This window comes from Corvus hawaiiensis, chromosome 7, assembly GCF_020740725.1.
Source record: "Corvus hawaiiensis isolate bCorHaw1 chromosome 7, bCorHaw1.pri.cur, whole genome shotgun sequence".
NCBI lineage: Eukaryota > Metazoa > Chordata > Aves > Passeriformes > Corvidae > Corvus > Corvus hawaiiensis.
In genome coordinates, this window is record NC_063219.1 from 37056303 (window position 1) to 37068661 (window position 12359).

At 39.3% G+C, this 12359-nt stretch overlaps 1 protein-coding gene across 18 annotated transcripts in view; it reads right to left on the bottom strand.

Annotated features, from left to right (window-relative positions):
• GTDC1 (glycosyltransferase like domain containing 1) overlaps nucleotides 1–12359 on the bottom strand; it is a 200639-nt gene that overhangs the window by 99584 nt on the left and 88696 nt on the right. For 16 of the 18 annotated variants that reach the window (XR_007204642.1, XR_007204641.1, XR_007204643.1 and 13 more), the window contains one exon: nucleotides 11777–11950. The exons of the other annotated variants lie outside the window; for them this stretch is intronic. Coding sequence is in view for 13 of the 16 variants with exons in the window: in XM_048308682.1 (XP_048164639.1) it covers nucleotides 11777–11950 (174 nt within the window). In the remaining 3 variants the exon portion in view is untranslated. The remainder of the gene's footprint in view (nucleotides 1–11776; nucleotides 11951–12359) is intronic. 18 annotated transcript variants of the gene reach the window in all.

Below are 12359 nucleotides of genomic sequence, written 5' to 3' on the forward strand. Positions count from 1 at the left end.
ACTTTATGGATCTCACACAAGGTCTCACTAGAAAACAAAAAAAAAGGAAAATTTTTTACCTTTTAGTATTTTTTAATATTTTAAAAAAATTTTTACTGTGACTTGTTTACCAGGAATCCTGTCAGCTGATCCCTCCATTTATTGGCAACAAAAAGACAACAGTTTAGGCACCCAAAAAGGGTCAAATCCTCTCTTTTCCATATATAGTCACATCATTCAAGATGGGTAATTCAAGCTCAGATGGCAGATAACACAAGTGAACTCCAAATCCAAAAGTCGTGCGATGGAGTTTGAGGAAGGACAGATAAAATTTCAGCCACTGAAAGGAATCACTGCATAAAAAGTTCTTTCTGTCCTCCATTTGCTTCTAGCACAGACTGAGGCAGTTTTAGTATTAAAACTACTCTACACAAGGATGAAAGTGAGAGAGCCCTACAGACTCATCAAAATAAGAAAGTTAAAATAAACTCAGTCTGACTCCAATGAGCTCAATGGAATAACTTTATCCAAATGCTTCAGTGAGCAAAAGTAAACTGAGGCAAAATAGAGAAGGCTGCCTAGAGAGCCACAAGACTCAAACATTTTTCCTGAGGACAGTTTTTATTGAAGCACATCTCACCTAATGCTTTCCCAAATCCCTGTGGGTTATCAAGCCTTTGGTACCACTTCTACGTGTCTTCTGAGGGATGCCCAGGCTTTCAAAAAACAACAACTTCCATGAACTTGCTGACATCCTATTCCATGAAGAGTTCCAGACCAGGCTGGATGGGGCTTGGAACAACCTGATCTAGCAGAAGATGTCCCTGCCCATGGGAGGGGGGTTGAAACCAGATGGTCTTTAAGGCCCCTTTCAACCCAAACCATTCTAGAATTTAATGATTCTAAGAGTAATGCCTCAAAAACTCCCTTGTTGCAAAGGCAGAGAAGAGGAGGGACAAAAAGCACTGGCCATGATGTGGTTTTCTTCAAAAGCACTAAAATGTCCAGATGAACCCAATACAGTCAGACAAAAGCATTCCCCTCATTTTTTTTCCCTTCCCACCATGGTCATTAGGAATCTGTCTAAAAAAAATTCAGCCCTTCCCAAATGCAGTCAGAGGTTGAACAGAGGAGCTGGACGTACCTTACAGGATACTGCTCATTTATGGAACATGTGATTAATGATCTACGAGATAAACACTGTGCAGAACACAGAACAGACTGGGCTGTTGTGTCTTTTACAGATGCTGGGAACTCAGGATCTCCTTCATGGACCAGTTCAGGTCTCAAGACTGAAGTCACCAAGTGACTAACTCATAGACCATCTTTTTTCACCTTCATTTTGGGGATATCATCACAGCAAACATCTGCAGCTGCCTGGCACTACTCCTATATTGTTTAACCAACCATTCTATGAATTTATCAAACTTGCATTTCAATAGCATTTCAACAGTCATTTCACAATTAAACATCTCTCCAGAAAATAAAGAAAAAAACAAACCAAGCAACCACCCTCCACACCCATTTTTTTACTTCCAGTCTCAGTCATTTAATAATGACCAATTTATACCTAGTGGATGTTGTAAGGATTATCCTGAAACTTAAATAATTCCTCCTCTTTCATAGCATTTATCCTCTGACTGTATTTATAAAGATTAACATATATCCCCTTCTCAACCTTTATTTTGCTAGGACAAGTGAACCATACTCTTTTAATCTGCTCTCATAATACAGATTCTCCTAATCATCCTAGCAGCAATTCTCTACACCTGTTTCACAGTTTAAATTAATCTTTCTTGAGCATGGGTGACCAGAACAACATACTACTTTTTTTTTTTTTCAGTGCTTTACACAGACACATCCATCTGTACATTTAAAATATCTTTTCTATGGTGTATGAGATCCAAACACACTTTTAAAATATATATATATATATATTTGGTATAGTGCAGCTATTTAGATGCACTAAATGTCAGTACATTTGTGGCAATACCTTCACAGCCATATAAACTGGTCCACCTCTTAATACATTAAAGTGACCAAGAGAAGGAAGAGCTGCCTGTTTCTCTATTTAACACCTGTGAGAACCATCAGCTGCAGATGGAAAATGCTTAACGGTTCAAAGGAGAATGTGGCTGTGAAAGCTTAGGGGTTTTTTGAGAGGCAAAGTCATAGAACTGAAGATGTAATCGCAGAGCATCCACAATGAGTATTCTGCCACAGAGAGGGGGAACATACCTAAAACAAATCCATCCCAGAGAAATTAAATCTGAGGCTCTTCAACTGCTGCAGAACCAGAAATAAGAGACCTTTAGCTTCTAGACAAGAAAAGTTGATGAGGAAGCACAAGCGGAAAGATGAGGGTTCTGGCAGGGTGGTGAGACAGCACACACCACTAACAGATGATCTTTAAAGTCCCTTCCAGCCCAAGTCTGCCTGTGATTCTATGACCATTTGTCCCATGGCTGGTTGGGCAATAATGAAAATAGAGAGGATGTGGCCTCGTGATGAGTCCCAGGGTTATGGAGGGGCAAGAAATACATGCAGCAGGTCACGGATGGACAAAGTTCAGCTTCCTGTAAGCCTGACCTGAGCACTACTGAGGAGTCATCTTAAAGGAAAATGGCACCATTTTATGAGGAATCCACTCTAAAATTTACCACAGACTGGATGATTCAATTTACTAATTCCTTCTTCCTGGCTGTTGTTACTAATGGTAACATTGTTTGAAAAACAGACTGAACATAATGATACCTTGTTTTATATTATCCAAATCTACTCTGCTGCAAATGCAGATTTCTCAACACAAAATGCCCTGCTTCTAAAAAAGGTAATCTAATCCCAAGAGCTTTTTTCCTACATACTTGAGGAAAACTCTGACCTGTTGTAACAAGTCCAGAGGAAAACACAAAGATGCTTCAAGGACTGGACTCCCGCTGCTATGATAAGGACAGACTGAAAAAGCTGGGGGTGTTCAGCCTGGAGAAGGCTCCAAGGAGAACTGAGAGCCCCTTAAACTACTTAAAGGGTCTCCAAGAGAGCTGGAGAGGGATTTTGGACAAGGGCCTGGAGTGATAGGACAGGGAGAATGGCTTCCCACTGCCAGGAGGCAGGATTAAATGGGATATTGGGAAGAAATTCCAAGCTATGAGGGTGGCGAGGCCCTGAGAAGTAGTGGCTGCCCCATCCTGGAAGTGTCCAAGGCCAGGTTGGCTGGGGTTTGGAGCAAACTGGGATAGTGGAAGATGTTCCTGCCCAAGGCAGGTGTAGAGCAAGGCCATCTTTAAGGCCCCTTCCAACCCAAACCATCCTATGATAAGAAGCTGGAAAAACAGTCCTGGACTTGGATCTCCCACAGCTCTTCCACAAAGCATCCCTATGACTCGGTGTTTGCAAGCCCAGAACTGATGAACTCTCATTACCACTTAGAGATGCATCTTTTCCATAGTAAAGCAGAACAACCTCCTACCTTAAAAGCACTTCTGGCACGCTTACGTTGGGATTTTCATATTTTTAAATGTATGCCATCTGAATTATTTAAAGGGAAGAAGAGGAGGATTATTTCATCTGGGAGTCACAACTGAGCAGGGGGAATGTCCAAAATATAAAATATTAAGTATTTGCAAATGCAAAAGAAAAAAAAAAAAAGAAAGAAAAAAACTAACCAGATTAAAACACTCCTTGCACAACAAAGAAACTATCTGTGATTTAGCAAAATTAAAAATCATTTAACTTCATCCCATTTGGTTATGTATAAATAAAACATCTGCATGAAGTTGTTCTTACACAATACATAAAGGTCATCTCCATAGGACTGGAGAGCTATGCTTCAAGTTTCCTCTTCAATATGTGATTTTATGTATTCCATCGTGCAATTTTGTTCTCTTATTCTCTATTCTCTAAAATTCCTATAGAACATCTTCATATCTTCCCCACTGACACTTCCATCTGACGGTACCTCTGACTGTAACTGGAATGGGTTGTCTGCAATCTTGCACACAACAGTGCTTGAAGCAGATCCAACAAGCATAAAGTTTCAGTCTCACATTTAATAACAATTTGCAAGGCAATCTATTCCACCACTCTTTTAAAAGGTGCTGCTTGTTTGGGCTTTGGTTGGTTTGGGTTTTCTTTCCCCCTAAACTAATACTGTGTTCAAGATGAAATGTGGCTTTTTGTAAAGGTACTGCCATTCCCCTACAACTAGGAACAGAGATTTTTTTCATACTTCCAAGACTGATTTCTGACATTTTGTATTCTTAGTGAAGAATCTCTAAAAACTCAGATTTTTCTTCCTATTCTTTATATTTTCTGCAATTTTTAGCACATTACCAGTTTTCTTTTATGCTATATTACAAGTACTCACAATATTTAAACAATAAGTTTCTGTCACTGCCTCATGTAGCAACTAAGAAATAAGAGCCTAACATGACTGCCTCCTTCTCTGATACGATCCTGTAAGCATGAAATCCTTCTAAAGGAAAAAAAAAAAAAAAGAAAATCCACCTTCACTTCCATGCAATATTCATGAATTTCATAATAAAAAAATATGGAATTGTTCAAACATTGAAGGGCAGTATTTTGAAATGCAAAATCCATCAGGGACAGCCTTGTCTATAAAAACCATCTTTCACACATGCAAATGATTTAAGTTCCTATGGATTGAAAGGGACCTGGACACAGCCACATCACTCAAAACCCTGTTAGTTTTGTGCCACCTTTTCCCACCCCTGTTAATGCTGTATTCCCACAAAAAGCCCTCAGTTCCCCCTGACTGCAGGTAAAATGAGGGTATTTAGTACTTTGCAGGATCCTACCATTAAGCAACATAATTTTTCCACTTTGAATAAAATCAAAAAAACTCAAACCCACAGCTTTAAGTCTGCCACAATTTTAACCAATTAAACTTAAAATTCACTTATGACAACAATTTGATGCAAACTCCAAAAGTATTTCATGTCTCAACCATCCTGAATGGGGATGGTATTTAACCCATCCCAGCACTCAGGAGAAAGACTCTTGTGAAAGGAGAAGAAAAGAAACAGAGAATTGAGGGAGGAAGATGAAGAAAGCCCCAACAAGGGCTTGTGTTTATTATGCTTTAAAAAAAGTAACATAAAATCATATTAAATGGATCAAAACTTTTAATATTGTGGAAATTAAAGTAAAAATATATTATTGTTTAAATTCCCAGTAAGTACAGTTGAATGACTGTATTCCAGATGGAAACCTAGAAGACTGAGGAGCACCATCCATACCAGTTGCTGATGAAGGTGTCATTTTCATCCCTTCTCCCCTGACATCTCTCAACAGCAAATGCCCACATTTATTGCAGCAAGGTAGGCTATTCTCTTCCCAAGTTGCAGAGAAATTATTATGCATGGAAGTGCATAATAATCCAGTCCAGTCGTGACTCTACCACTGACTTCCCACATGAATATGCACGAATCAATTAAACCTCTGAATGCATCAATTTCCTCCTCGAGTAGTAATGATAATAATAATAATAGCTGCCCATTGTATAGGGCACTGCATGCAATATTTTTAATGCCTGCTAATGAAATGTGCTATTAATTATTAGGATGTGGTTTGTTTTTTGAAAGCCAAGCACCAGCACGTCTCAACTTTGCATTCAAAGTGACACAACTTGAATATTTCTGAAAAACTGCCTATGGGAAAGTATTATGGAAAATCCTCCTTAAAAAGCAAATGGCATTTCAATCAGTATGAGAACTTGTAACTCTTACCAGCTCTGCTGCAGAGAAATTTGTAGCTAAGGGGTTAATCAGATTAGATGGGAGTGGTTATAGGCTCAGTGCCACAGGTTTTGCCCTTTGTGGCTTCTCACATCCCAGACTTGGAAAATATGAGCTGTGATACTGAGAAAGGTAAGAAGCCAGCACAGCCCCATAGTGATAAATGAGTTTGCATCATCTGTCATTAGAACTTCCTGCCAACAGGGTCATTCCCTATTAAATTACCACTTGTCAATGTTTAAAATACTGATTGATAAATGACTGTGCCAAAACTGATAACACGACAGCTTTTATTTTCTAATATTCTTGGTTACCACATTCTGCTACTTCAAGATACAGATATAGTAGGGTTTTTTCCAAGTACTTTAGTGAAAGACAATTTAATCTAATATAAAACTAACAGGTACTGTATAACCATTGGTCCTGATATACATTACATACTATTCTTCTTGCCAAAATAAACCTACTGGTGATTTAGCGATATGGGTAGATCCAAGTTTCACATTTCATCAAATGCTAGTAATCTGTTTTATCAATATAAACTGCATTTTAATGAAAAAATTCTTTTCTTCAGTACACTTCACTTTTAACTCCCCAGAGTATGATAATTCGTTCACGCTGTAGAACAAGAATGTTTTACAAGACCTTAACTCTCCAGAGAAATTTCTCTGTAAATACAAAAAGCAAGTTTTATGGGAATGTGTTGTATGCAACATGAGCAGTACCCAACATAATAAAAAAGTAGGTTGCACAGAGAATTCTGTTTAAGTATCCTTGTGAGCTATTGTGAGCCTAAATGGTTATTATGATAGCATTTAGAGGAATACCTATACGACAGATAAAAGAGAGTCAGTAAAACTATTTTTGTCCCTGAATAGAGAAAAAGAAATTACTTTTTAGCAAGTTTTGCAGAACAAATACATGCCAGCAGACTCTTCAGCCTGGCCCTTCTCTAGGAGGGCGTTCTCATTCTGATGCTGCTGGAGTGGTCTGGGGATAAATATTTTGGGGATAAAACTGGCATGTTCTGCCTGGAAGACAAGGCTGTGGTAACAGCTCTTCCATGATCCAGGGGGAGAATGGAAACTCCTACACCACCCAAGACAGCAGAGGTTAAGTGTGTGGAGAAAGCATCATGTGAGAAAACACCACTGAAAATGAAGGTGTCCTTCACTGAACCACCTAAGCCCTCTCTGCAGGTGCAGCTACCTGAGTTAGCACTTCTCCCAGAGGGGCAGGAGGAACCACTCCACTGCCAACAGCTCCACAATGGAAAGACTCCATTTTATGCCCCTTTGGAGCCCACACTGAACTTTCTTCCCAGCAGGGGCTGTGTCCCAGATCCTGAGAGCATCCCTCATGCTCCATGTGTAACGCTCAGCGTGCCAACAACACTCCTCAAATCCCGCTTGCGGCAGGTGAGGAGAAAAGACACTCTAAGAGCAATTTTCATCACCCAGCTCTTCAGCAGCAAGCCCCAAGGTAGGAGCAGTCTACTGGCACTTTCTAATTATGCTAATGACCCATAAACTGTGGTGGCAGTGAGGCCATGCCACCGGAGAGGGCACAGTGCACCACGGAGATGCCCGAGCCACCACCAAAGGCGGTAGGTACCGCCAGTACCAGAGTCACTGTCATTAGCACTCCACCTAAGCTAATACATGCTATTTCACTAGAAGGCTAATGAGCCAAAAACTGCTATTCTAAGCTATCTACTGCTTCTCACATGCAAGAGAGTTCACTACAGCTCACGTGAGTACCACTGCTGAGCATCTGTCCCTGCGACGCAGACACGTCCCCAGTGCCCATCCATAGCTTTGGGCTCCTGTGAATCCAAGTCTCTCCTTGCTCATTGACATCTGCATTTTTCCAGTTAAGTTCAACCCTGCAAACTTGATCCAAGTGATGCAATTAATTTTTTTTTTTTTTTATTTCCCCAAAACAGGCTCCTCCACACGTTTCAGCACAAGAGATACTGCCACCATCTTTTAAAAACTTCTGCTTTACTCAGGAACTCCCTTGACTGGCCCTAAAATACTCTCCAAATTGGCAAATATTGCCACTCTCACACTATTAACTAAAAAAATATAAGCCCAAATGGTTGAAAATGTCCTGTTAGCTGTACTAAGTTATAAAAGCAAATGAAGAAACAAGTCTAAAATCCTTAATTCTACTTCAAAATGTGTAATGCAGATAGTACAAGATACTCACTAGCAAGTTCCACTTAGAAAAAAAGTTTTTATTTTCTGCTGTAATCCTCACACTCTTATGTTTCTTTTATATTATTCCACCTTAGTCCAATGTGAATTTTGAGCTCTTAGGAACGTTACTTCATTCTTGCTTATAAAAACATCTTCCTTTCCTACCACAGCATGATAACAAAAAAAGATATACTACGATCAGAGGAATAGTAGTAATAACCAAAATCTAAATTAAAATTTTCATAGGAATGAATTCCAAGGAGTACCTAATCTGACCCTGCTTTGCAAACTGCCACTGACAATGTGGGCACAGATGGGATGAGAGAATTTGTATAAAATCACAGAATCATGGAATGGTTTGGGCTGGAATCTTGTTCTGCCACAGGCAGAGACACCTTCCAGTAGACCAGGATAATGCTCCAGCGGATATCCAAATACCAACAAAGGTATACCTTGCAGAAGATTTCCAGAGGGCTCTGCTGGCATGTGGAGAAGTACCAAAGACAACATCAATCAAAGGGGAATTTCTTCCTTGGGCATCATTTCACAGTGCAAAAGTGGAAAAAGATCACATCAAAATAGACTCTACTGACTGTACAGTGAAAAAAATTGTATTTTATTTATGTCACAATAGAAAATATACTAAAATTAAGTCAACAGCCACATAAGTGTGAATTACGACGTATTTAACTCTCTGTGCTATAAAACCCCAGTCTGACACACAGCACATATGGCAGAAGATCAGCCACTGGTCTCCATCCCTTGCAAGACCAAGGCACTGTGAAGGGACAGCCCAAACTCAGAGGGGTTTTTTGTCTCCAAGCTTAGAAACACTCTGTTTATTCCTACATCATTTGCTTCACCAGAATGTAAACAGAGCAGAACTGAAGTCAGAAATCACATGAGGTGGGTATATACAGAGTAGCCTTGGCATCACAGGATATAATATGGAAGCCAGTCATTGTACCAGAACAAGAAAACAGGAGGATTAGGTCAGTAAATATCTTATTCTGTCAAATCCTCAAATCCTTTCATCTCTTCTCATTGTCAGATAAGGACTACAGTCTGGTGGGTTTGCTCTGGGAACACCAACACAGATCTTAATGACACATATTTATTTTAAAAAAGATTCTTTATAAAAAAGGCATCAATAACTTCCTCTCAAAAGTAGAAAAGCAGTGGTTAGAGGCCCATTTGAAATATTTAAATATACATTACAAATTATAGTGATGCCTCTAAGAGTATCCACAAGTGTTTCCTAGGATATCCTTCATCATTATACCTCCCCTCTTAAGTGATCATTTACTATGCTGCTTGTGCTGTTTGTGCCCATCACCTGCAGTAATTACATTAAAAGGTAGATATTTTACAGAATTAACTCCTGTGCCATGATCCTTCATTACACTGGTTTTGATCAAGGGTCAGATATATTTTATTTTGCCCTACAACTGCAATATTAATCTAAAATAATCATAAAAAGCTCCCCATCACATGCATGAGGATGATTTCTCAGATCACCTCTCTCTCCCCAGTCCAAATGTAGATTATGTTTCAGACACAAACACACCCTGAGACATTCACACACAAAATAAAGAGGTCAAAATAAAAAAATAAAGAACCCTGGTTATTTTGCCTTCAGAATTTTTAAATATTTTCCCAACATCTCAGCAAAATTATGCATTTTAAAAAGACTGCAGGCACTGAAATGATTGTCAGTCATGCAAATAATCACTTACTTACACTGTATGAGTTTGGTTTGGATAAAGCAAATTACCATTTGAAAATAACTTGAAAAACACTCTGGGCTAAGAGCTTGCTTTATAAAGTTTAGCTTGGCCACAATTTTTCTTAACCTTTTTCTCCTCAATCTCCATTCAGTCACTATACTAATACAATCTAAATTAAAAAACCAGCTTTGAATTGCCACAGGTGCATTCAACTTTATGTAAAACATGTAAAGAAATAGCAAATATTGGCTGCAGCTGAAGGTCAAAGCCTGAAGAACTTCAGAGTCAGGCAGAAGTAACCCTTTCTTCTGCCTTTTTTCCTGTCTCGATATTGGACTTTGTCTAAACACCTCAGATCTTTCATCTAGAATTAGCTGTTGAATAAAATATATATTAGATATAATAGAGCTGATACTAATCTTTGTTTCTAATTACTCTGCTGTGAAAGTTTTACAGTCACACAGTTGCTTATGGACATCTTAATTCTGCCCATCACTGTTGAAAAGAGGTTTTTGATATAACTTCAAGTGCAGCGACCACAATAAAAATGGGAAAGGTGTCCTGCCTTGGGAGATGTGATTTAATGTGACTCTAAAAGAGCACACACTGAGATCTGAGATCTTCCTACTGTTACCAGTTTGGGTAGCAGGCTAATGATTTTACCCACCTAATCACCTCCTGCTTTGGACAAATGAGTGCTGTGTGTATGATGACTTCAGCCTAATTTGTCAGATCATGTCTGACCCCATGTGCCAGGGCTGACAAGTCCAAAAGAGCTGATGTAATATACGAGACAGGGTTATCATAACTTCATCTCCAAAACTAGGTCTGGGCCACATGATTCCTAAGGTATGCCAAAACCACGAGAGCCTTTGGAATTGGCTCCACGTCAAATATGCTGAGCACCCACAGCATTCCCTGCACTCAAAAGCTCTGGACTCTAAGAGGGAATAGTAGATCCTCAAAGATATACAGGTACTGAACCATGCTGAGATCGAGGCAGCCAACTCCCTAAGAAACACTGGAGGATTTTAACCCACTTGGAAAAAATAGAGGTTTAAAGATTTAACTTTAGACATTGATTTCTAAATGATTTGATTCAGTGTTTTAGAATATGAAGTTTTCCAAGACACTGAAACTCAAACCTTGCAGTTTGAGTACATCAACGAGTGCTTGACCTCAGCTCCTGCACTAAACATTTCTCTACCTCGAACTACCACACATGTATATTTAGCCTTTGAAATAACTCTAAGTACAGGCTGGTCAGGGATCTTAAGTGTGGCCAGAACTTATTATCAGATCAAAAGGCAGGCTCTTGCAAAGTCATTGTAGTGCTTCTCATCCTTATTTCAGAAAAAAAACGTACCTAGCATGGTGTTGGTTTTAAGAGTATAATCAAATTGCAGAATCACGCTCTATTTAGTGCCGGTCCCACTGAAGCAAAGTTCCTGTTCGGTGGGAGGAGAGTCCCTTAGAACAGGAAAAACAATTGTGCCAGGTTTAATCAAAAGTGAAAAGGATCCTGTGAATGTTCCCTTTGAGCCACATAACCCACTGCTAATTTCAAGACGGGCTCTGAAACGAGGGCAATAAAAAACGTCCTTCAGAGCAACCGAGGAGGAGCGAAGAGCAACTCCTGCTGCAGCAAATGCCAACATCTGCAAGTCTGCTCCCTGCCACAGGAATGCTTCTGCCTACCTGGAAAGCCGTAAAAGAGGTAGGGGAGGGAGGAGGGAATAAAATAGCTCCTTGGCTGCAGGCTTATCACTTTCACTGTTCTCCAGCATTTCTGTCTCCTCCTTGACCTCCCCTGCACAAATACGCAGAGAGCCGAGGAGCCAGCAACTCCTGGAAGGCTGAAACAAGTGGGAAATCACTAAAACAAGTGGGAAATCACTCATCCTGAACGATGCAAGTTTGCATGACAGGCACTGAGGACAGGCTCGGCTGCCTCAATAGCCTCTGATTATTGAAATACATTTATCAATTAGGGGATTTTGCATATTATCAAACTCATTCATTAACGATGCTTTAGCTGATTAGTTAGAACGTCACCATAAATACAGAGTTTTGACAGGCTGGAGGCAATTTATGACGTGGAAAATGTACTGACCTGCTCACATCAGGAAACCTGACTGGAAAATAAAGAACTTGGCACTTCGGTCTGATTATTTTTTCCAAATCCTTAGGTCTGTGGTCAGGAATCAGCTTCATAAATTTTCCAATGGATTTAAGGAACGATTCCATATTAAAAGCAGAGTTGAACACCACAACATCAGCAACCAAACTGTAAAAAGAGGTGAAGATTAATGAACATATTGATGCCACAAAAGGAACAAAATTATTCTACAGGCAAAGGAAATAGGATACTTATTCTCATAAACAAGCAAAAGGTGAAAGTGGATTCTAATTAAAACCAGCCTTTTCACATGAATTAGGAGTAGCATATATACCTTAATCAGAAATGTCTTAATTTCTGTCTATTCACCCTTTGAAAACATGTTTAACCTTCTTTAAGTAATAATAAATTACTATTATTAATCTAAAGGAGCACACCCTATTCTAGCTGTGGAGTTTTATTCATAAAATGGTAAGTATATTATTACTGTCATCATCTCTTAGAAGCATTATGAAGAGATAAGGCCTACTGTAATCTGACTTTTGTAGAATTAAAGTTGTAATAAAATGAAAATTCC